The 25,814-nt window shown below is 39.1% G+C and overlaps 1 protein-coding gene across 2 annotated transcripts in view; it reads right to left on the bottom strand.

The window, feature by feature from the left end:
• The window catches only part of Rbbp6 (RB binding protein 6, ubiquitin ligase), a 33,222-nt gene extending 13,844 nt beyond the window's left edge, over positions 1 to 19,378 (bottom strand). For both annotated transcript variants that reach the window (XM_050143140.1, XM_050143139.1), the window contains exons 1-8: positions 19,202 to 19,378; positions 13,840 to 13,939; positions 10,568 to 10,604; positions 6,049 to 6,093; positions 3,960 to 4,048; positions 3,747 to 3,843; positions 3,259 to 3,398; positions 582 to 754 (exon numbers count right to left, since the gene is read on the bottom strand). In XM_050143140.1, the coding sequence (XP_049999097.1) occupies positions 582 to 754; positions 3,259 to 3,398; positions 3,747 to 3,843; positions 3,960 to 4,048; positions 6,049 to 6,093; positions 10,568 to 10,604; positions 13,840 to 13,939; positions 19,202 to 19,367 (847 nt within the window). In that variant the 5' untranslated portion in view covers positions 19,368 to 19,378. The remainder of the gene's footprint in view (positions 1 to 581; positions 755 to 3,258; positions 3,399 to 3,746; positions 3,844 to 3,959; positions 4,049 to 6,048; positions 6,094 to 10,567; positions 10,605 to 13,839; positions 13,940 to 19,201) is intronic.
• Positions 19,379 to 25,814: the final 6,436 nt, after the last annotated feature.

Genomic DNA, 25,814 nt, shown 5'->3' on the forward strand with positions numbered 1-25,814 from the left:
AGAGACAGAAAATGCATTATCAAATACCAATCCTTATTTAGCTAGTAATGAAAATATTGTACAAACAATAAAACTAAGTCTAGGAAAGAGTAATAAACACTTTACATGCTTTTAGAGTCTTTGAAATGGCTTAACAAGAACTGGGCATTAAAAAACAAAACAAAGTAAAACTAAATGGTGCTAGAGAGACGGCTTAGTGGTTAAGAGCACTTACTTTTACAGAGGACTAGGGTTGTTTCCAGTACCTACACAGCAGCTTAAGGTTGCCTCTAACTCCAGTTCCAGAGTATTCAATACCCTCTTCTGACTTCCAAGGTCACCAAGCACACACACATACGTGAAAGCAAAGCAATCTTACATGCATACGTAAAACCCAAGAGTCTTGTTTAAAAAAAAGTAATGATAGGAGGTCAGGGACGATATTAAATTCAGACCCAGCTTAAGATAAAAAAATAAGTAAATGAACAAAGGCCCGATAGACCATTTTTAAAAACAACCAACTATCCACCCAAACAACTACCACCTCACAATTTTCCAAGCAAGTACATTCTGACATCTCTAAAAGTATCCCAGCCTCTTACATTCATCACAGTAACTGTTTCCACAGCAGGGAATGACAACGGCATCAGTCATAATGTCCTTGCAGATGAGGCACAAGAGCTCATCTGGGATAGGATCGTCTTCTTCTGAAGATGATGATGGTTCCTCTGGTAAAAAGGGTGGCTTCTCTTTCTTCCCGATTGCATAGGCCTCTCTGTAAAAAATAGTTTCCACATTTTAGGATTGCCAAAAGGCAGAGTAGTCATATGCTCTATGCTCAGCATACTATATCATAACAGAACATGTAACTTCAGGACAATACACTGAGTTTAGACAAACATGTCTTTCAATGTACAGAGGCAGTTATACCTATCCTCTACAGACATAATCAGAACTACAATAAGTAAACAAAAGTAAAGAAACACTTTAAAAGCAAATAAAGGATCTCAGAATCCTTAACTCTAGGAACTAAAGGCCAGAGGTAAAACAACATGTTAAGATGCCAGAATGTCCTATGTAAGTAAGAGTCAGATAGACAGAATTTGAACTTGGCGAATACCCTTAATCACAATTTTTCTTTAACCAGATGTTTCTTTAAAAAAAAAAAACACAAGTGTCTCCCACACTCCAGCATTCTGTCACACCCATGCAGACACTGATGGGAACTTATCTATAACTAAGGTCATCAGAATAGGTAACCAATGACCTGCCTGTAACTACTTTAAAGATTAATCTACTTGTCAATTAAACATGACTTAATGATTAAAATGCGTCAAACAAATATGAGAGAACGTATCATTATACAATTTTTTTGTCGAAATGGAATTTTCAGGAATGGTAAGCGCTAAATACATCTAAAAACATACAAAAGTCATTCTCAGATCTGCCTCTACTGTTCCATAAGCCCCCATTTCCCTATGCTCAGACAAAGCTGTAAACCATAGGAATTCTTAAGAGAAAATCTGTTTCATTTAGGAACAGGATGTGCTCATCAATGCTGAAATGAAATAGTCTCAGCTGGATGGAGAAGGGTACCTTAGGTGTGTTATTTGTGTTGCAGCTGCTCCATAGACATCACCACGATTCCACAAATAAGTATCAATTTGCTTATGCCCCATTGTTCCCAATTTGTGAAAGAGGAGTCTCCCACTGCCCAAGAGAAAAGAAAAAAGGGAAAAAACAAAAAACGGGGAAGGGAAGAGAACAGGATAGAAAAAGAAACAGAAGAAGAGTCTGAGTTGCTTATCAGTGGTGTTAGTGGAGAGGGTGAATGTTTTCTTTAAAATATTAGGGCTCCCATCTCTCCCCAGTATGGGCTGTGCATCTGACACAAATGAGCTTTTCTCCCCCAGGACTCAAAAGCAATGAATTATTAGTTAGGGCTCACAGGTGATGTTAACTTTATCGACACAAATTTCTACTCACTAAGAACTTTTACGTAATATAGATGAAGCAGTCTGCTCTTAAATTGACTGCAAACAATCAATTCCAATTTATAATTGTTCCATAGCATTTATGAAATGTCTCTGGATTAGCTACAGCATACGATGAACCAGAAAAACGCAGGATGGTGGCTGATGGAAGCAGAGAGGTGAAGCGGAGCATGTGAGCAGGGCTGGAGTGGAGGGAGCATCAGTTCTCTGCTAACCAACTACATACTAAAGTGCACATCCCTAACTACATCCTTTCAATACTAATCCTACATGCTTCTTCAACATTCGTGCAGGAAGCTGGGGAACTCATCTGCCCCTGAGAAAGTGGACAACTGGCCTCGAAAACTGGTTTTGGTCAAAGAATGTTCTAGATCTCAACTTGGCAATCTTTTGGAAAGCTAGCTTTAAAATACATAGTCAGAATCTTACCACAGTTTCTAAATAAAAACTAGAGATTCAGGGCAGAGAACCAGGAATCCCAGCCTAGAGGAACACTTACAACATACTTATGCATGTTTCTACTGTAGGAGATAAATAAGCATCACTGGGTGTTGATGGTGCCAGCCTTTAATCCCAGCATTTGAGAGGCAGAGGCAGGCGGATCTCTGTGAGTTCGAGACCAGCCTGGTCTACAAGAGCTAGTTCCAGGACAGGCTCCAAAGCTACAGAAAAGCCTTGCCTAGAAAAAAATAATAAATAAAAAACAAACAAACAAACAAAAAAAACCCAACCACCCCACCCCAACCCACTATGACATTTTACAGAGCTGGCCGGGCAGAACTGAACTAATAGTGGTTTTTAAAATAAGCTCTACTTTAGACCAAAGATAATGTAATGTATCTAAACCTACCCAAAAATCCTCAGTATTTCATTTATGCCTGGCATTTAAATTTGCCTCATTATATTGCTGTACTTGTATTCTTAAACATATGTTTCTCAAAATGGATACATGTTTTATTCACTTAGGAAATGGAAATAGCATATATAAGATAATGTGGGAACATGTATGTGAATGAGGAAGAAAGGAATGACAGAAAGAAAGAATTAGAAGACACAAGGGAAGTGGCACTCACTAATGACAAAAATCCCCAAATTCATTTAAATTTGCAAAAATGGAGCAGACTGCAGCCTCTCAGAATTAACACAGAAATGTAACATGTGGAAATGAACAATTCTGGAATGGAAAATTCCCAAGGAATACAAGTAGCCAAGTTACAAGCCCAAGACTGAAACCCTACACCCTGGGACTGCCTGGTCCCCAGGTCAGCCTGACCTGCATACTCACGCATCTATAGTTGGGATTGCGTATTTCCCGGTGTTCGTAAGCATTGCACCTTTCATGTTAGGATCTTTCACTTCCATCATAAAACTTCGAGGAATTCCAGTGCTCTTTTTGATTCTAGGGCCAGACTCAAAGTTCTTATCCTGGTTGGAAGGGAGAGAAAAACAGAACAGCCTTCTTTAGTAATGCCCGCACACCTCCTGCAACACTCATCACCGACTACTGACTACTTGTGATACTTTCCCCCAGGAACTCATTTAACTCCCAGAATCAGCTATGTGAACTATGGACTAATTACCACTTCAGAGAAAACCAGACTTAGAAACAAGCAACATGCTCTACTCAACAAGACAGCCAAGACTTGGGGCCTGGCAACCTACACCCCAAAAGCTGTGCTCATCTGCCATTTTAATGGAGATTTTACCATGGCAAATACGGCTAAGAAATAATTTGAAGAAAAACTAGATGTATCAGTTTCTACATGAACTTACCCCGTTTGTTGGGCAATTCTTAATATAATGACCAGGTTTACCACAACGGAAACAGGTATAAGATGGAGGTGGTGGGCCTAGAGGTTTCTTCATGTAACTGAAAAGGAAAAAGAATCAATATGTAAACAGAAACTTAAGAAAAACAATGTTTCTAATTGTGGGGGCAAACACACCCCAAAATTTGTATTAGCATAAAAATACTTATGAACTTACTTGATTGGGTCGTATTCATGGCCAGATTGCGACATCATTGCTTTAATTTTATCTTCCTCAGAAGCATTGGCTTCAGCCAGATTGGCAGTCTGTTTAACAGGTAATTATTTGACACACACATTAGAAACACATTAAGACCACACAGCAAAGACAACACACTCATCCTACACAGAGCAACATCTAAATGAGCTGTGCTTTAATATACATATAATTGGAGAAGCACTGGGAATTCTTACAATACTCTATGTCTAGGAGAGCTTGGGAGGCTGAGGAAGTCCTTTTGGGAGCACTCAGACCTTAGACCTTGTCTGTACCTTACATTAGGATCTACATGCATGATTCAAGGAACTTAAAGGCCAGGTGATACTAAATTAAAAGAGAAAACACTGATTTTGTCAAATCTTTAAAAAATTCCAAGTGTTCCAGCACTGAGATTACTGTTTACATTTAGAACTTGGAAGGCAGGGGTTGGGTAAATGATAGCATTACTACACACAAGTCAGAAGGCTGTTTGCCTAGTGGTGTCAGTTTTTAGTTAGTTCAAAGGTATGCTTTTAAAATTTAAACCCCAGATAGATTTTATGAACTTAATAACGTAACAGTCTAGATATAAACAGGGTCTAAGGGAGTGATTTTCTAATAACCTGGACCTTGCACCTCTAATACCACGCACATCGGTCACTCACTGAGTTTCATTTTTACATTCATCCACAAAACAAGCAACCAGTTTTAACACTTTATTGTAATTTTATATACAAAAAATGCTTAACATTAACAGAGCTTGGAACAGTAACATTTACAGAAAACTGATTACAGATGTTTAAGAACTAATTTGTTTGAACCCAAATATTATATTTTACAAATAGATGTAAAAAAAAAAAAATCCCCAGACTTCCAAAACTTCCCAAATCTTCCCAGCAAGTAACAATGGTAGAAACAGACCAGAACTCAAATTTGGTCCTTACAGTACATAAGAATAAACAGTATATACTATAAGCTGCCAAAGATGTGAACTCTATGCTAAATCACTTTGCATTAGAAAATTATAAAATAGGATGGATCATCTACTTTGTTCAGGATCATTAATTTTAGTTTTCTGTTTTCTTAAGACTAGAGCTTAAGTAGCAACTAATTTGTTAACAGGCCATCTTTTAAGGATACATCTAGGAAATGGACACACCCACAACAAAGCCACAGACAAAATAGGGACAGCACTACGGATAGGCCTTCTCATTTTAATTTCTATTGGCTGTTAAATTAGACTTTACATTTCTGATAGTAGCGAAAGACTTTTGGGAAGCTGGACAGCTTCCTTCTGAGCCCTGAAGACAGCCTGCTCTGTTCTAAAAACACAATCTGCAATCTAAAATACTGTGTAAAAAAAGAAAAAAATCCATCACTAGTGCTTTCCCAAACAGAAGATACACATTTTTGAGAATAAAAGCAAGCAACCTTGTCAAACAACATGGTATACACAGTAATTTCAAGGTAACAATTTGGCCCGCTGCCAAAAACATACACACTCATATTCCTGCAAACAGCTTTATAAGTATACACTTAACACAATTCACGTAGTCTGTGTTCAAACAAATTAGGTTGTTTAAAATTTTTCTGATTCAGACAGACTACAAGTCTAAAGCATAAGGAAACAACTGTATCACATTTAAAATATTGACCTTGGTGGGATCAATTCAAAATTTCAAAAATTAACCACATAATCGTCCATGTAAAGGAAATCTTCTGTTTTGGCTATTTTAAAGAAGTCCACATAATTCACAGCCAAAACCAGGGAATTCCTCCAGAATTGTGTTAGTTCCCAGTGTCTAATTAAACAGAATTGTGTAAGGGGGAAAAACGGTTAAGTGTAGCTTCCTGTGTTTCTTCAGTCTTGAAGACGAACATTATGCAGGGGCGCTGACCAAGTTACTCCCCTATCTTCTCAGAACGGCAACTACTCTTTACAGGGAAGTCACTGTATGTACGATGCATTCACAAAACATATCCTCCCCCACCCACCTTAAAACAGTACTGTGTCACATTTTAAAAATGTTAGACTTATATTGTCAAGAATATATATATATATATATACCTTTGTAAGCTGGGCCAGAGAAATAGATGCAGAAGAGTCATCAATCTGTTCACAAAAAATTAAACACACATTCAAGTTCCACGCTGAAAACATCTGAAAGTGATTATTTAGCCCCTAAAGTCACTTAATGTTAAATATTGGGCATTTTCTTACTTTTCTAAAGTAATATTTTGTTTGAAGCCTGAAAATATGCTCAAGCTATTTTATCTTTTGTGTATACTTCATACCCAGTTATAAAGGCTACATGATGTACGGGAGGCCTTCCTGCAGTGAAATATGAGAGGGTAGAAAATTCCTCTACTGAAGAGCGGTGACTTAGTACTACATTGTGAGTCCCATGTTTCTCAATGGTCTCTAAATATGATAATGCTCACAACAATGCACACTGGAAGTGAAAATTAAAAAACAATTTCTCCTAATGCCATTAAACAACACTGTAAAAACAAGCAGCTCTTTAGGCCTCAGATAATTGCTGTAAATAAACTTAACAGCTCCCAGGCAATTCCTAGTGTTTTCTTTTTTGAACATCAACTTCTCAGTCTATTTTCCCATCCAAAGAATACAGCTCCACTTGTCAAGAAGCCACAGGTTTCCTTATCAAGGCAGACTGCTAAGCAATGTCACCCCAAAACCAAAAATAAAAAAATAAATTAAAAAAAAAAAGGGAAAGCAAAAAAAGAAAAAAAAATCAGAAAAGGTAACCTGGGAAAGAGCCAAAGAGCTGTCAAACACAGTGATGGATCTTAATATTTGGAGAAAAGTCCATTTAACCAAACAGGGCGAGGATATATTAAGGACAAAAAAGAGCTTTTAAAAAACGTATTATATAATGTTAACCTATTTTAAGTTTTTTCACTTGATCCCATTAAATGATTTAGCTTTTAAAAAGATGCTTATCTGCAATATACAAAGGCATTTTTAGTAACCAGCTTCTCAACAAGCTTTCTCTAAAGCTCCTTAGATCCCTATTCATCATTACAGTGTTTTGTATCATGCTGGTCAGAATTCTTTGGAACGGAAGGCCTTCAAGTAGGATATCTGGCAAAGAAAATGTTTTCAAATATCCTTCTAAAACTTTTGCAAACAAAAAGTGAAATGCAACAAGTTTCAAATGAAGTTGCCAATATCATATCCACTATAAAAAATTCAATAAATACAAGAATTACATTTGCTAAATTTAAGACACATCTCACTAGCCATGGTGGTACCTGCATATGATGCTGAAGCAGGAGGACCACAGGTTTGAGAGCTGGGCTAGACAGTGGGTTTGGGGTCAGCATGACCTCTGTAGCAAGACTGTTTCATAAAAATAAACCTTACAAATACCATAGGTTTAGTCTGATGGGTACGATTACGGGAATGTTTAGTTAGACGAATGATTATTTGTTCCACACATAAGGACAGCAGAGTTCAGCGTGTGCTAAGCCCATATTTCTAATGTGTAACCACTAATGTGTAAGCGACCTCTCCTGCTTAGCTCTTAAGAATTTTTTAAGGACTAATCAAAAGAAGCAGAAAGAAGATATTAGGAAAAAATATAAATATTCTTATCCAGAAGGAAGTCTAACCCATTCAGGTTTATTTTTAAAAGAGCTACATTTTAAATCACCAGGAATTACTGTAACATAGGTGACAAAGGTCTGACTAAACAGTTGCTAACCCAATCAATCCACCCTGTAACTAACGCTGTCACTTTGTTTGCTTTCCTCCACTTCTTTTATCATGGACTTGAGTTTAAAGTGGTTTCCCACAAATTACATTGTAATTACGGTTTTCCCCACCAAATAATCTCTATATTATCTAAAGACTTTACAATCTAAGAGGTCAAATTTACCAAAAATTTAGAAAAGTATCCAATTTCACATACAGCAGGTATTAGGAGACAAGTAAAAAATACCAAGAAAGAATGGCTAAAAAACGATTAGGAAGCTCTATATTTCCAAAACCATCATAAAAAGTAACTTCTCAGTAAAATACTGCAAAACCTGCCATATTTAAAAATGATGTGTACTACAGATATCACTAAGATTAGCCCTTCTCTCTTATTTTCTTCTGCAAGCACCTGAAATCTTTTTAGGCCAATTACATTTGAATGAAACTAAAAGAACCGTACAATGTAATCCGAATGTTAGCAAGAGCATCTAGCTTTGCAGTAACAGTCCAACATGGAAGGATGACTAAAAGCTTAGGGGAATAAGTAGTCATCTTTGATCAGACTTGGCTTAAATGACCAAAAATGCACTGGTATATGGTGGTCCACACTTGTTTACCAGCACTTGAGGGGCTGAGGCCGGAGGACCGCCATGAGTTCAAAGCTGGCCTTGGCTAAAAAAGAGCAAGTACCAGATGAGCTGGAGTTGTTACACAGCAGGACCTTGATGTCTTCAAAAACAAAAAGCAAAAAACAAAAAAAATTCCAAAAACCAAGCTGCACAAGACGGTCTAAGACGGCAATCCAGCACATGGGAGGTGAGGCAAAACATAAGCATTCAGGGGCAGTCTCCTATACAGAGGTAGTCTGAGCTATGAGATCCCCATCTCAAAATACAAAACCAAAATGTATATAGACATACTTTACATAATCAGAATTTTAAAATTTTGCCCAGGGTCTCTATTTTGCTTGTTAATGTGTATAGCCAAACCATCCATTCCTAAGTTATGAATACTAATTAGTCAGTGAAAATGTTTCTGTGATCCTAAATGTCAATAAACCATCCAAGCAAATAAAAGATAGAGACAACAGATTATGTTATGTCTCCATCTCACTCAATTCTACCTAAAAATTAAAACTGATTAAAGCACTAAAACGAAGAGAAATCTGAATAAGCTTACAATAAATTTCTTATAAATGTAATACAGACATGCCAGGGAACACACAAGGCTAAAAGAATGTTAACTTTATTTATGAACATGTGATTTGTGTTTATACACATGCTAATAAACAAAAAGGAAATTATTGTCTTCAAGAAATAAAACTTCATCTGAATTAATTTTAAATACTATATAAAAATAGTTTGTACAAATGTGTTACATTTACTACTACAGTCACCAGGACAGTTTTTCTAATTTGTGCTAGCATTTGGATACATAAAAATCAGTTTTAAACCAATCACCAGCAAAACAGAAACTTGGACAGTTTTACAGCATTATGCTTTAAAAAACAAAAACCCAAAAACAAAAAAATAAAACCCCAAAACAAACACCCTCCCCAACACCCAAAAAGCAACCCATATATCCAAATGTGGGGAAAAATCCCCCAAACACTGACTTTTTATCTTTGAATCACTGTATTTAGACAGGAACTAAAGGCCATACACTTTAGAGAACAAGTTCAAAGTTGATATATTCTACTTATCATGTTTAAGATCCAATGATCCAAGGTTAGTGAAATGCCTCATACACAAATATTGGCAGTATTTAAAAAAGAATAAAATGAAACAGCAAGCAATACCCCTGATTTCTAAATGAAAAATTCAAATACTGTGTTTTTGTGTACAAGTTTTCAGACTGAGCAATAAAATGTTTAGAGAACCATCAAGTTACAGAACCCAGTTAAGATAGCCCTGTGTTCTGAGGCACCTTCCCACAATTTACAAGTGATACTTTTATTTATAAGCTCAAAGCCAAAAGAGTGTCACACTACAGGTTACACTGTAGTCACAAAAAGATGTTATCCCAGTTACCGGGATTTGCTTTTGATAAGATACAGCTTCTGATACTATGTAACTAATGCAGCAGTTTAGCATTTTATGAGAGGGAAACATTCCAATTAGAATAAACTAGCTTGTTATGAACTGCATAAAACCATTAAAATCATTGGCATGTTTCTGCACTCTGGGTGGTGGAGATTAAATTTCAGTCTGTACTGTATGGTACAAAAGTACACAAAGGACAGGAGCTCACAGTTGCCAAATAAAGCAACACTGACTAATAAAGCTGCATCCAAAGCCTCTCAAAAGCTCTTTTCTGGATGTGTTTGAACTTGGAAAAAGGACCAATCAATAATGTAAGTTCTGCATGTTGCTAATCCATTTTGAAAGCCATCAATCAGGCAGGAAAAAAGCCCTAGTAAACTAAGTGAAACAACGTGAAAATGGCAAAATATACACTCCAAACAATTTTTTTTATTGCAAGAAACAAAAAGCACAAAACAGCCTGTACATACATACAAAATACTAACTAATAGACAGACAGATGTAGAACATGTTGTCATGTTCTTCAGTGTTAAACCTACACCATCTAAAAAGAATCATACATTACTGTACACCACAGTGTCATACAGGGAGAATGCTATCATATTTAATATGAAACAGTTTAAAAGGGCACCAATTAGCCATTTCTACAGAGTAACTACAAATTATGCCACATATATCCATATTCAACTGAACTGTCATCAAAATACAATTTATTTACAGTGTGTGCTATGGTCAGTTGGGTATTCTAAATGATTTACTTCACTGAAAACATTATAAAGGTAAAAACAATTGTGTAGAAAAAGGGTGATTGTGTTTTTACATACTGCTTTTGTAGTTCCCATCACTGGTTCAGTTCGACTTCTAAAAAATAAAATAGAAACAGAAACTAACATTAGCTATTTATGAATTTCACGTACTTGTTTGTGTGTGTATATTTTTTTAGACGCATTCAGCCTAGACCAGCCTTGAACTCACTATACAGTCAAGGCCAATCCTCTTGATCTTCCTCCCCATGTGCTAGAATAATACGTCTGCATCACCATGTATAACTAACAATATTAATACATATCTCTAATTTTAGGTCTTTAAGAATACAATTTTCTTTTGATACAAAGCTTTAATATAACCAATTTCTAATACAATGAGCAAGTAACTGATAACTATTTGTTATTACTAAATAGTTTAAGATACATTCCTAGTTTCTAAAACAATTCCACATTGAGGCATTCTAAAATAGAGACATTATTTATATCATTTCTGAAAAGGTACTGCATTTATAAACTCTGTGGTTTACTTATAATGAACTGAGTAAGTATTTCCTCCTCCTTTTTTGGTAAATCTAGATAAACTAGCTTTCAAATCCAGATAAAACAGGCTGATGATTATAATTTTAAAAATATTTTAAAGCCAAGTAGTGGTGGCACATGCCTTTAATTCCAGCACTCAGGAAGCAGAGGCAAGCAGATCTCTGTGAATTCCAGGCCAGCCTGGACATAGTGAATTTCAGGACAGTCAGGGCTGTATAGACAGCTTGTTTCAAATTCCAAACAAATCAAAATAATAACCAATTTACTGAACAAAATTTAAGGTCTCTAGAAGATACAACATAATATGAAATATTTTAAAATCCATTTTATATTTGTGTATAATTGGACAAATTGTTGCTAAAACATAAACAAACCCAAAATTTCTTTCGTCTTGATAGACTGAAGGGGGACCAGAACTGAAGTGCACTTAAAGGAAATTTTGAATTCATATGATTTCTGAACTACTGAACAATATAACTTAAACTTTCTAATAATTGCTCAAACTGAGAAGTACTGTGAGGCAAACATAAACAGAAATCTTACATATAAGCAATTTTGTATGAAGCAAACTTAACATGTCCATGAACCTCAAATATCCTTTTCTCAAGAGTTTCTGAATATCAAAAAAAAAAAAATCTCGAGATGAAATATCTGATATTTGTTTCATTTATTACTTTGTGTGTGTGTTTTTCTGAGACAGTCTCTATTATAAAGCCCTGGTATATACCAGATTAGCCTATGTAGATCCACTCACTTTTGCTTCCCGAGCGCTGGGATTAAGGCATGTGCCAACCATACCCTACTTGATACAAGTCTTTAAAAAGCAAACAGTAATGTAATTTCATGCTAAAACAAAAAATAATTCCCCAGTTCTGCTGTCGATATAAAACTTCTCAGATAACCATGCCCAGTGAAGACCTGTAATTTTAACTCTCAGGAGGCTGAGGCAGCAGGGTATCAAGTTCAAGGCCACTGTCTATGGAGTAGGTTCCACCACCAGCCCAAACTTAAATAGAATTCTGTCTTGAAATACTAAAATAAGGAAGTCTACAGATGGAGGTCAGTGGTAGAGTATTTGCCTAACATGAGCAAAGGACTAGGTTTAATCCTCAGCATTGCATAAATACTAAAGAAAAATTGTTAGGAATATAGTTTTGTCTCTTTTTAATAAACAGAGGTTCTAAACCATTCTTAAAGATTGCCATAATTTTAATAACAGATATTCATCCTATACTAAACTATTTAATTCCTAATACACCCTACAAGCTGGAGAGAGTTATCACCAGGTATTTATAGGGGACTGGATATAGGATTTATACTCCCACCCACTGTGGATACCAAAAAGATGCTCAAATCATTTACAGAAAACAGCATGCACTTTTATATAAACTGTGCAATATTTTATACCTTAAATCATCTCCAGATTTAAGAAAATGTGATATATAAGCAATTATGATGCTACTGCTCTGCACTTACTGCAGACACAGCGTAGCATGATGAAAAAAAATCCAGAGACAAGATATTGGGGTTCAACCTGAAGGTCAGAAAAGCAAAACAGCCAGCCACTGGCTCTTACCTCTACCTCAGTCCGAAATGGCGTTCCTGCCTCCAGGAATCTCAGAATGAGACTGTGTGAGAGCTGCCCACCACCTAGTCTTATATTTCTCTCAAGGGCTGGGATTAAGGGCATGCACCACTACCGCCTGGTTTCTATGGTGACTAGTGTGGCTACTGGGAATAAAGGTGTGTATCACCTTCGCCTGGGTCTGCAAGGCTGACCAGTGTGGTTCTTTTACTCTCTGATCTTCAGACAAGCTTTATTTATTAAAATACAAATGAAATATCAGACTTCCCCTTTTTGTCTAAAATAAAAGGCTGTAACTAATATAAGAAAAACTATATACAATAAGTACAATGACTATATACAATACAGGCAATAAATACATCAATAAAGTCTAGTCCATTTGCATTTGACAAATACAGAGAAAATACTCTGTACCTATCCTAAAATAATAAAGCTTGCTTGATACAGGCAATAAATACATCAATAAGATCTAGTCTATTTGCATTTGACAGAGAAAATACTCTGTACTCTGTATCTATCCTAAAATAATAAAGCTTGCTTGAAATCAGAGAGTAAAATAGCCGCACTGGTCAGCCTTACAGACGAGGCAGTGGTAACACACACCATTATCCCATTAGGCACACTAGTTTGCCATAAAAACTGGGTGTAGTGGTGCACACCTTTAATCCCAGCAATAGAGAGGAAGTTAAGACAGCACGGGAGGAGACAGCTCCCAGACAGTCTCATTCTAAGGATTTCTGGAGGCAGGATCTCCATTTCAGACTCAGGTAGAGATAAGAGCCAGTGGCTGTCTGTTTTGCTTCTTTGATCTTCAGGCAAGCTTTATTTATTAAAATACAAATGAAATATCACAACACAGAATAGTTGGATAAAAAAGTTCTGACAACTGTGCCAGTTACACTCATAACCCTGCTGTAGAGAAATCCTAAAACAGACAATTTATCCAAAATGAGATGAAATCAAATGAGCCTGATTCATAATGGCCATTGAACTAAAGACTCATATTGATAAAAAAGCTTATGTTGGCATTACTTAATATTCATGATGCTACCAGGGGGAAATTAAAAAAAAAAAAGGTAACTAAAAAAATCCTATTACAGTTTTCATAATTAGCACGATAAAATTTTAGTGTTAGATAAATATTTTGAAACCTTTTTTAAAAAAGTCTACTTCGGTAAACGCATAAGCTTTTATAAATACTCACATAACATATGTCTTGCTTGTGGACTTAACACCTCCAATAGGAATCCTTCTGACAATTACAGATGAATTTTTAGGAATTAGCGCATTATCATCAGTGTATTCTGTAAACAAAGAGTCAAATTTCTGTTTAGGGATTTGATTAAGTACTCAGGAATGAGAAAACTTCAAAAATCAGCTTTATGGGAAGTGAGCTTACAGTACAAGAATACCAAAATTCATGTCCTTTGCATTTAGGTTGCTAGTATTGTAAATATCCCGCTCCTCTGTTGGTTCCTTCAAAGGATATAATATAGTTAGCTATGTTCTTGGCTCTAGGACCTCCTCTACTTTCTGAAACTCATAGTCTCATAAGACTATGCTGCTTCCCAGCTCATTTAACCAAGAAATGCTTGAAAAGGAAACAATGGGGTTATCTAAAATGAGTGTACCTTCCTAGTCTCTAAGCATGAGCTACGTATTATGATCCATGTTCTTATGCAGCATATTACTAGAAAACACAGGTTATACATGAAATTATGTTTTTTAAAATAAAAGAATGGAGAATGAGCATTATTTTGGAAAGAATATTGTTTTAAACAAAGCCTTTTGGAAGAACTGTATTTGTAAATGAAAAGCCAGCCAGCCAGACCAAAAAAACCTAAATGAATATAGTATTTACTCAGGGTGAACAATGTGAGGGAAACAAACGACACAAAGATGACTGTAGCGCTGAAGAAAATTACAGACTTACATAAAATAAGGTGGGAAAGTATAAGCCAAATGCTGATTTATACTTTGTTTCTATGTACAACAAAAAAAATTTACTAATGTATTTTATGTGAGGTGATGACAATTTATGTCATAAAAAGACTTGCTCTGGAATCAGCAAGGGAGATGATCTAAACAGAAACAGGGTGAGTCATAAAGAAGACTGCTTCAGACTCTGGTGATAGCCAGCATTAGATGGTCAAAGTGATATGGAGGCCTGCTCATGGACTGGATTTTGTAAAAATGGAGAAAGAAGAACCAGGCATGATTTCCTAGGCTCCTAGTTTTAGCAAATGGATGTCCCTTTTTAAGAAGTTTGAGGAGGAATGAGTAACATTTTTCTACTCTATAATTACAATAGTTTTATAAGAATGAAATTAAGTAGGCCTAGTGTAGTAAAAATTGTTAAGGAAGGAATGAGTAAAATTATCAGGGAAAAAACAACACACAACCTTATAGATGCAAAACTCTCCAATCTCACAGAAGACGATGACCAGGGGTCACTTTTCTTTTTTTGGTTTTTGAGACAGGGTTTCTAGGTCAAACAGTCTTAGCTATCCTAAAAATTGCTTTGTAATCAGGCTGGCATCGAACTCAGAGATTCCCTGTCTCTGCCTCCCGGGTACCAGGATTAAAAGTGTGAGCGAGCCATCACTGCTGGGCCAGGGTTCACCCTCAATGCTACTTGCCTCACAACATACCTAACACAAAGTGGCTAGCCTTATTTCATGCTTTTAATGTGTATCCACTTTATTTTTAGTCATCAAACATTTAGTATTCCTTTTCTACAGTAAATTGTCCAACCAGGAGTCCTTTAGTTTGTTTTTAGTTGTTGACTATGCCTCACAGGCATCCAATCAAGAATGATGCAATTTCCTAAACGTAGGCATGCAAGCCTACCATTATCTTCAACAGTCCCAATTACAAGCAACATGAATAAAAAAAATCAGAAGCAGGAAATTGGGAGATTTTTAATAAGTTTAACAATTCTAGAATCCAAGCCGCACAGTGGTGGTGCACACCTTGTAATCCTAGGAGGCAGAGGCAGGTGGATCCCTGAGTTCAAGGCCAGCCTGATCTACAAGAACTAGTTCCAGGACAGGCACAAAAGCTACAGAGAAACCTTGTCTCAAAACAAACCAATTCTAGAACCCAAACTTAAGTGTCAAAGGTTTGACTGTTTTTTAAATGTACTCACAAAATCTTTCAAAAACAACTTAGTAAGGTGGGATAGTGACAAGCCTACAATTCCAGCACTCAAGAGGTTGAGGCAGGATTGTCACTTACAGCAAGATCTGGTTAAATAAACAAAGACAACCTAATTTGATCAACACATGCTGTATTATACTACTAAAGTCGGGTGCTCCAACACCCTCAAATAGAGGGTTCTAGCTATACAGTTAGAGAATTTGTGTTTATGTCAGTTTCCTAAGCCCAAGAGAGTCTGACACACAAATCCCTAACAAGTAGTTCCTTTAGATTTAAAAGGCTCAGAGGATGGAGATTTAGCTCAGTGGCAGAGCACTTGCCTCAGCTCTCAGAGAGTAATTTAGCAGTGTAAATTTTATCTAAAAAAAGAAAAGTTATGGATAGAATGAAAAACAAGATGAATATGAAGAATGGATAGCCAGAATAAAGATAAAAACAAACAGCTGGGCAGTGGTTCGAGGCCAGCCCGGTCCACAGAGCGAGTTCCAGGACAGTCTCCAAAGCTACAGAGAATCCCTGTCTCAAAAAACCAAGAAACAAAACAAATAAAAAAAGAAACCCATATTCATCTTCCAAATCAACCAAGTTGATCCAGTATGAAAGTTACTAAGTGAATGGGAAGATCAGTATAAAAAACAACCTACAAAAACAAAAGTTTTCTCTAAAGATCATTTGGAATTCATTGTAAAATAACAATCTAGAAACAAGCAGAATTAATTTCAAAACAGAAGTTTGGCAAGCATTTTAATTTTACCAAAGGTTTATGGTCATAGTTAAATGACAGATTTTTTTAGAACTACTAAAGGAATGTTTTACAGAAACACTGAAGATCAGTAATTTAAATTTACTAAAAAATACACTTTTCTTCTAGGGTCTAGAATCTAGACACTCTAAGAAACTAAGTATCGTAAACAGTTATTTTGTTGTAAACTTTAATTTACTGGACGGTTCTAAACCAAGTAGAATTCTCATTCAACTGTCTTGTAACACTGGGTCCCTGTCTGGATTAGCATGCTTGGTGCCTGTGGAGCCAGAGGCTGTAGATCTCAGAACTCATGTTCTGAATTTTGAGTTCCCATGAGGGCATACGTGGGAACAGAAGTGGGGTCCTCTGCAAGGACAATAGCACTCTTGACTGCTGAGCCCTTAAGTTTCTGTACCACTATCAATAACCGCCCCTAATCTGAGTGTATAAAGCCAAAAAAGCTCCCACAACTTTTTCTTAATCAACCTAACATCAACATTAAACTTTTTCCAGCTAAGAAGAAAACATGCTGTGGGCAAAGAACTTCCCTGCATTTCAGGTGTTGTATTACTGGTCCTAAACTAGAAAAAAAATACAAAGTCACAAAAATGGCAATTTGTGAACAAGAATTTTTAGTTGCAACTTACTCCATTCTAAAGGCAACTTTTAACTGCTGGTTGGTAGCAAGCCTAGTTGCAAATAATTCAACCATACAATATTGTAATAAAAATAAAACCAGTATAATTGTAAGTGGCTAATATTCCCTAATTTCCTCTCATTCATAAAGATGTATTTCTATAGCAATGTAGTAAAAAAAGGCCATGTGTTTTGTAAAGTAGACTTCAACACGAAGAGCTGTTTTGGGTGGCTTACTTAGCTGTTTATTACCATCAACAACCTTTCCTCTTCCAAAACAGAGAAATTACAGAAAAATACAGTTACTGAAAGGGTATTTACTTTAAGTAGACAATATTTTTGCATTATAATTATGCATAATGTCTGCATTACAAATGAAAAACTGGTCTTCAAGATTTGTCCTACCTACCAAACTACAGGCTAATGAGATAAGACCATACCCCAAAACTACAACTAAAAAACCCATGCCACACCCTCTATCAAATTTAGTTTGGTGAAGCATGCCTTTGATTCCAGCACTCAAGGCGGAGGCAAAGGCAAGTTGATCTCTGTAAATCAGGGGCTAGCCTGATCTATGTAGCAAAGTCCAGGCCAATAAGGGCTACATAGTAAGATGATGTCACAAACAAAACCACCCCATTTAGAATACTTCCCCCCCCCCCATCCTATTAGTAAATATCAGAAGTCTGATCTACTAAAACCCACCCATCACCATTACTATTCTGAGAAGAAAAAAAAAAAAAAAACAAGTTCAAGTCAGAAAAGATACATCCACCATTCAAGTCCCAATATTATTGTTTTTTCAGGAGGTGTTGTATATCCCTTTAATTCCAGCACTAGGGAGGCAGAAGCAAAAAGATCTGACTTCAAGGTGGCCCACACCTTTGATCTCAGCAATAGGGAGGCAGAGTAAGGCAGATCTGAGTTGAGGCCTGCTTGGTAAACAGTCAGTTCCAGGTAAACAGACCAGGGCTGTTACACAGAAAAACCCGTCTCAAAAAGAAATAAAATAAAAACAAGTCCTAATATGGCTTTTAAAATGAACTCAAGTGTTCTAACTAGTGGCTTCTTTGTATTCGCACACAGTAGCACTGAACTACTTTTCAGAAACCTAGTTATATATATGTAGCAACCCAGGGCCTTGCACTTTGAAGACTTCCAGAACTGCTAGGTTAATGTTATCAACTAAGGGTTGTCTGCTGCTGGGTGTGGTCTAACACCTGCATTCCCCACACTTGGGGCTGGAGGCTAGCCTGGGCTACACAATTCACCTTTGACTAAGTATCAATAATTCTGGAAGGCAGGGCGATGGTGGCGCACGCCTTTAATCCCAGCACTCGGGAGGCAGAGGCAGGCGGATCTCTGTGAGTTCGAGACCAGCCTGGTCTACAGAGCTAGTTCCAGGACAGGCTCCAAAGCCACAGAGAAACCCTGTCTCGAAAAACCAAAAAAAAAAAAATTCTGGAATTACACCACAGTGGTCAGATTGGACATTTTATATTCCAAAACACTGATTAAATCCTCAAAATACCCCCTTTCCACAAGCAACCCGTAAAAATAAAAGGGGAACATGCAATTTTCTGTTAACTTCAAATCGATGCTAGGTTAGCAAACAAGTTCTATCTACTGCTGCTTTAACAAATGGGAAACCTTTTGAGCACTCCTCTCCTGATGGGAAAAAAATAAAAGTTAGGGAACGCCACAAGGCAAAAACCCAACAGACTTGGATGACAATCCTTTCTCTTTTCAATCCCTCCCGTGTAAAATTCAATAAATTAAAAAAAAGGGGGGGTGACACATTTGAGAAGAACCAGATTAACATGTTTTTGGATTAGCCTATTAGAGATGACCCCAGCATTGGAAAGGCAAACAGGCCAGTTAAACTCCAAGGTCGGGTGCTGCAATCCTTGGCTATCAATGAAACTCTGTGTATTACAACGAATAGGAATGGAGGTAAGGCCTCTAACAAGCAACTTATAATGCCCACCTTGACCCAATAAATACCTGCGGGCCATGTGCCTCTTACCTTCCTTCGTCTGCGCGTTGGTGATCTGAAGATCGCTATCGGCAGCTTTCAGCTTTTCTCTCCCCATAATCTGCTTCTTTAAGTCGCAGAGGGAGATATGGAGCCCATCAAAGGTGACGGTGTCGTAGTTGAGTTTAGAGGAAAATTTATAGTGCACACAGGACATTGTGGCAAAGGATTCCTAAGGTTCAGCGAGGAGACGTGGACACTCTCAATATATGTATATTTATAAACTTAAGAGCAAAATATATACACACACAAAACACTCAAAAGACAACGAAGGACCCTAAGGCCTCAAATTAAATACCCCCCAACCACAAGCGGGGGTTCGTGAGAACAATAATCCGGAACCCCCCGGTACTCAGAATCGCTTCATGTGGGAGGAGCAGGACGGGAAAAGGGGCAATCGAGGATCCGCCAACCGGCACAATGTCACCCGTCTGGGTCCCCCTCGCTCATGCTAAGGGCCGGCAAGAGACAGGGCAGGCGGTGCAGTCAGTAGCGGTCAGTCCACACGTTAGAGTCCGAATGACCCCGCGGGGTCAGGGGTCCATAGCGGCCGCACCTCCCGGCTGGTCTCTCTCCGTGGATGGGGGTGACCCAGGCCCCGGGAGAAGGTTGCGGGGAGAGGGCCTAGGCCCGGAGTCCACGAGCGGTCTCTCGCCTCCTCCCGGCTTCCGGACGACCGGCGTCGGCGTCCCCAGGCCCAGGCCCCCACCGCACACACACCCTGGCGCCTGCTCCCCGGAGGCCACGAGCGGCCCGCGGCCTAGGCCGAGATCGCGCGATCGGCGGAGGAGAGGCCTTCCAGCGGCCGCCCGGTTCGGCTCCGCCTCCCCCCCGCCGCCGCGCCGCCGCCTGACACAAAGCCGCTGCGGGGCCCAGCTAGGCCGCGAGGCCCTTCCTCACCACCCCGGGCCCCGGCCGGCGGCTTCGTTGGCCCCGGGGACACTGCCGAGGCTGCCCGACTCTTCCTCTTGCCGCTCCTCGCGCTGCTCCCGCTTCTGTCGCCTCTGAGCCCACGACCGCGTCGGGAAGCCCGGAAACGGTCGGGCGGCGGCTAGGGCTTCGCTGGATTGCCTCTTTTCTTTTTTTTATTCTGCCCCCCAGGCCGCTCTCGGGCCCGCACCCAGCGCCGGCGACACCTCCGCGCCAGGAACTATGGCGGCCGCGGCCTGGCTTCGGGCGAGCGCCCCCACTCCGGGGTCTCTTAAGCAGGGACAGCACGGGCGGCGCACGCGAGGCGGAGCTTGGGCGTGCGCCGATAGGCGGGCCGGGGGCGGGGCCGTGGCGTCACAAAGCGCACCGGCCCTCACACGTGACCTCGCGCTTTGTGACTCGGAGCGTGGAACCATAAGCAGCGCGGAGAACGGGAGGAACTATTTGTGTCGGGACGGAGGGGGAGGCGGACTGTGCTACTGGGCGGGCCTGGAAGGGGCGCGCACGCCGCGGCTCTAACTGCTGCGGGCTGTGCCGAGGGAGCCCCTGACCGACCGTGGTGGCTACTGTGCCTGCGCTAGTCAACTCCCCTCCCAACAGACTGCACGTCCTGAACTCCTCAAACGCGGCTGGGGAGAACATAAGACATCATTCCCTCCCCACCACCAGCATCCTAAGAGACGTGTCCGGCTCTTACCGTGTGTTAGGCACCTCGGTGACGGAGTTGTCTGGGTCTGAAGTTAGCCCCGGGGCGCTGATGTAACTCCTCTCTTCAAAGAAGCTGTAAAAGAATAGAGGATTTGCTGGGTCGCGGTGGATTAAATCCATGAATATATTTCCATATTTAAGACCACGCCTGGCACGTTTGTGCCTCAATAGAGGTGGCTGAATAAATGTTAAATTAATAACGGCAAAAATTATCTCCAATGTATTGGCCTAAAGCCAACAGCCGTGCATTTTTCGAGTTTTAAAGAAGGGAGTGCTTGCCCCGCTGCAGGGTCCTAATCCCATTTTTAATTACAGGCGCCAGAAACTTTGTCAAAAAGTCCCTTAGGAAGGTTGGCATACTTTTTCTCTTGTGGCACGGGGACGTATTGCATCTATAAATTAGTAAATAATAAAATTACTGTAAAACCATAATAAATGTTATCATTTACAGTGTCTGATGCCCAGCTCCTCTGAATTTTACAGGCTAGGTTCAGAGAAGATGGGCAACTGAGAACAAAATCCAAGAGGTGGCAGGGTTTCAAGAAACTTAAATGCCAAGGTCTCAAATTCTGGCAGAATTTGGTTTAAATTAATCATCCTTGTCAGAAAAACCTTCCTAAGGGCATCTTATTTAATTAAGATAGTCAGGAGTTTTGATCTCAGTTTACCACAATCATCAGTTTTGGTCTCAGTTATCAGTTGATTTTCTTCTTAGCAATTATCAGTAGCTAACAAGTTGTATGCCTGTTTGTTCTTTTGGATTTCTTTTTTCTTGTTTGGTCTCACTGTAGCCCAGACTGGCCTTGAATTCACTTTCTGTTGCCTCAGTTTCCAGAGTGCCAAGATTATGTTTTGGGGTTTTTTTTTTTTTTTGGTTAATTGTTCTTTTTTCCCCATTATCCCAGTTAAGAAAATTATTTTAAAGCCAGGTGGAGGTGGCACATACCTTTAATCCCAGCACTCAGATGGCAGAGCAGGCAGATCTTTGTGAGTTCAAAGCCAGCTTGGTCTACAGAGAGAGTTCCAGTACAGCCAAGGCTGCACAGAGAAACCCTGTCTGGAGAAATAAAATTCAAGGTCATCAGCGGCTCTAAAGCAAGTAGGGAGACAGCCTGGGCTGTAGGGGACCCTGTCTCAAAAACAAAGTGGCACACGCCTTTAATCCCAGCACTTGGGAGGCAGAGATAGGCAAATCTCTATAAATTCCAGGCCAACCTGGTCTACAGAGTGAGGTCTAGGACAGGTTACAAAGCTGCATAGAAACCCTGTCTCAAAAAAAAAAAAAAAAAAAAAAAAAAAAACCAAAAGAGAAAAACAAAACAAAGTCTGAAAAAAAAAAACTGTAACAAAAAGTGTTTTCTGTGTTGTTGGGAGTAGATCCATACATGTAAGCAAACACTCTACAACTGACCTACATATCCAACCAGCTCCCCTCCCCTTCTTTGGACAATATTTCACTCTGGAAAGGTTGTGTACTGTGTGGTCCTTGCTATGTGACATTTTAGAAAAGGTCAGACTATGAAACCAGTGAAAAGATCAGTAGCTGCAAGTGTTTGAGGGAGGTAGGAAGGAAGCCTAAAGAGGTAGAGTCTGGGGAACTTTGAGGCTATGAAGATGGACTTTATGTCATCTTAGAAGATGTCAGCCTTATATTATCAAGGTCAGAATGCTGGCTAGTGATGTAGTTCAGTGGAACAGAGCCAACTTGGCATTCAGGAGGTCCTGGGTTTGATCCTCTATACAAAACAAGCACCAGGCAGTGGTAGCAACACACCTTTAATCCCAGCACTTGAGAGGTACAGGCAGGCAGATCTCTGTGAGTTTGAGACCAACATAGTCCATAGAGTGAGATTCAGAACAGCCAGAGTTGTTACACAGAGAAACCCTGCCTTGAAAAAACAAAAAACAAAACCCAGAAAAAGCAAAACCTAAACAAACAAGTAAAAACATAGACTGTACAGCACACAGTAAATAGGAATGTAAATTATGGGCTTTAGCTAATAATACATTGATACTAATTCCTCAGTTGCAACAATATACCACACTAAAGCAAAATGGTAAAAAAAAAAAAAAAAACAAGTATACATACAAAGGAGGAAATGTATGTGGTAGCTCTATGCTCCCCACTCAGCGCATCTGTAAACCCAGGAAGCTAAGTCTCCTAGGGACAGTAAGAAAGTTGCAGCATATCCTACTGACTGCACGCTTCCCAGAGACACAGATTTCTCCTCTGGGGGTTGGAGAGAGGGCTCAGTGGTTAAAAGCACTGGCTACTCTTCCAAAGGACGTGACTTCAGTTCCCAGCACCCACATGGCAGCTCACAACTGTCTGTAACTCCAAAATCTGACACCTCCACACAGACATACATGCAGGCAAAACACCTATGTAGATAAAATAAAAGTGGTGGCTTTTAGACATAAAGCAAAGAAAGCCAGTCTACAATTCACAATTCCAGAGAACCTAGACAACAATAAGGACCCTAAGAAAGACATACATTAATCTACATGGGAAGTAGAAAAAGACAAGAAGATCTCCTGAGTAAACTGGGAGCATGGGGACCATGGAAAGGGTTGAAGGGGAGAGGTAGGAAAGGGAGTAGAGAAAAATATGTAGCTCAATAAAAACAATGAAAAATATATTTATAAGATTAAAAAAAGGATCAGAAGTGTAGCACAATTAATGAAAACCCAGAGAGAGAGAGAGAGAGAGAGAGAGAGAGAGAGAGAGAGAGAGAGAGAGAGAGAGAGAGAGATTGGAGTTTACCCTGAAGATCAGAAAAGCAAAGCATCTAGATACTGGCTCTTACCTCTACCTCAGAATGAAATGGGGGTGAGAACCTGTCTTCACGAATCCTCAAACTCCACTGTACCACCAAGTTCCTGTCTCTTCCCATTTATATTTCTCTCTCCACCCAGCCTTACCACGCCTGTCTCCACCTCCCTAGTGCTGGGATTAAAAACTTGTGATCCCAAGACTAGGATCTTTGTGTGAGCTCTGTTTCTCTTTTAGACAGAGTTAATCTTGTGTAGCCCAGAGATTCTCTGCTTCTGTCCTGGGATTAAAGGTGTGTGTTACCACTGTCTGACCTGTATGGCTGCTTTACTTTCTGATCTTCAGGCAAGCTTTATTTATTTAAAACAAATAATATACCTGGTACCCAAAGGTTGGGCAAAAATTCCACATAAAGCCTGGGAAAGTTTTTTTTTTTTTTTTAAAAAGGATTCTAGACAGACAAGAATAGAGTCAAGTGTAGATTCTTGGTAACTATTTTTTTTGTCCAATAGGCTCTGTTGTCTGATGGAGGCACAACTCCTTCAAGAGAGGTTCCTGACTCAGCGTTAGTGGCAAAAACCTTACAGCTCCTTTAAGAGGCCCTGCCACCAAACACTTAAACAGTGTTTATGAGCACTCAGATTCAGGCTTCTGGGTGGTCGCATGGACCTAGAAACTCCATAGAGTTGTGGTAGTAAGTGTGGCTCCTGCCAGTACCTCTGCCATGAGTTAGACAAAATAAATAAAAATAAAAAAAAAAACAAACCTAAGGAATGGGGTGGAGCCCCAAAGCTGCAGCTTTAATCCTAGCTGTATCATTTGGCAGATTAAAGATTTATGTGCTTAGAAAAAGATAAAGATGTATAGTAAAACAAATTTGGATTAAAAACGTAAAACCAAACCTCTAAATGATTTACAGTGTTTAAAAGTATACTTAGGCTTGAGAGAGAAAAGAATAAGGATAGAGAAAGTCCTTAAGTAGTAGTCAAGCTTGGTGGCCCACACCTTTAATTTCAGCACTTGGGAGTCAGAGGCAGACAGGTCTCTGTGACATCGAAGTCAGGGTGGTCTCACAGAGTGAGTTCCAGGACAGCCAAAGATACACAGAGAAACCCTGTTCCAGAAAAACGAAATTTAAAAAATAAAAATAAAAGAAATAGAGTTTTAAAAAGCCACATAAAGATGAAAAATACAGAGTTTAGTTGCTTTGTATATTATTGTGTTGTCTTTGAATTGTTTGACTGCTGAGGAAGGAGCAACAGCTATTAAAAGACAGTTGATTATGAATGCTGCTGGATTAATCCAATTTATATATTTTGAAATTGCCTTGACTTCAAAATTTAAGTCAAAAGATGTGTTATTTTGGAGAAGAGATTTTGCTTTTGTTTCCACAGAAAATGAGAGGTAGATTCACTCTGGGTTAAGAAAAATAAGGTTTGGTCAAAGAAGACCCCCTGAAAAATCTCCAGTAGGAATAGGGGGCCTAGATGATTCAATGTTTCCTAGCACCTCTGTTGCAGTTTCTTCTGAGTTCTGCATCCAGAACAGTTTCAAGGCTGCTGGCTGAGATGATCCAGCCTCACAGAATACTCCAGTCAGGACTTGACCATAATCCTAAATTTTCTTTGGGTCCTTATAAGATTATCAGTGCTCACAATCAGCAGGAAGTAGCCTAGAAAACTATGCCCACATTCCCAAAAAAACGGATTATGAATATTTGTCTTTGTTTAGTATGCTGGTTACATGTTGTTATGGCAAATGGTCAGGAAAAAACTAAACATAGAAGAGAGTCAGAGTTCTTGTTTTGAAAAGAAGAAAAGGGAAAATTGTAGTGGCATTTCATTTGTATTTTAATAAATAAAGCTTGCCTGAAAATCAGAGAGTAAAAGAGCCACACTGGCTAACCTTACAGACCAGGCAGTGGTAACCACACACCTTTAATCCCAGTAGCCACACTAGATGCTGTAGAAACCAGGTGGTGCATGCCTTTAATCCCATTGGTGCACGTTTTTAATCCCAACCCTAGAGACAATTATAAAAGGGGAGGAGACAACTCTCAGACAAAGTCTCATTCTGAGATTCCTGGAGGCAGGATTGCCCTTTCAGACTGAGGTTGTGATAAGAGCCAGTGGCTGGCTGTTTTGCTTTTTGGATCTTCAGGTTGAACCCCAGTTTCTCTCTCTGAGTTTTTAT

This window comes from Alexandromys fortis, unplaced genomic scaffold, assembly GCF_014885135.2.
Source record: "Alexandromys fortis isolate MF-2015 unplaced genomic scaffold, M_Fortis_MF-2015_v1.1 scaffold_45, whole genome shotgun sequence".
In the NCBI taxonomy this organism is placed as follows: domain Eukaryota; kingdom Metazoa; phylum Chordata; class Mammalia; order Rodentia; family Cricetidae; genus Alexandromys; species Alexandromys fortis.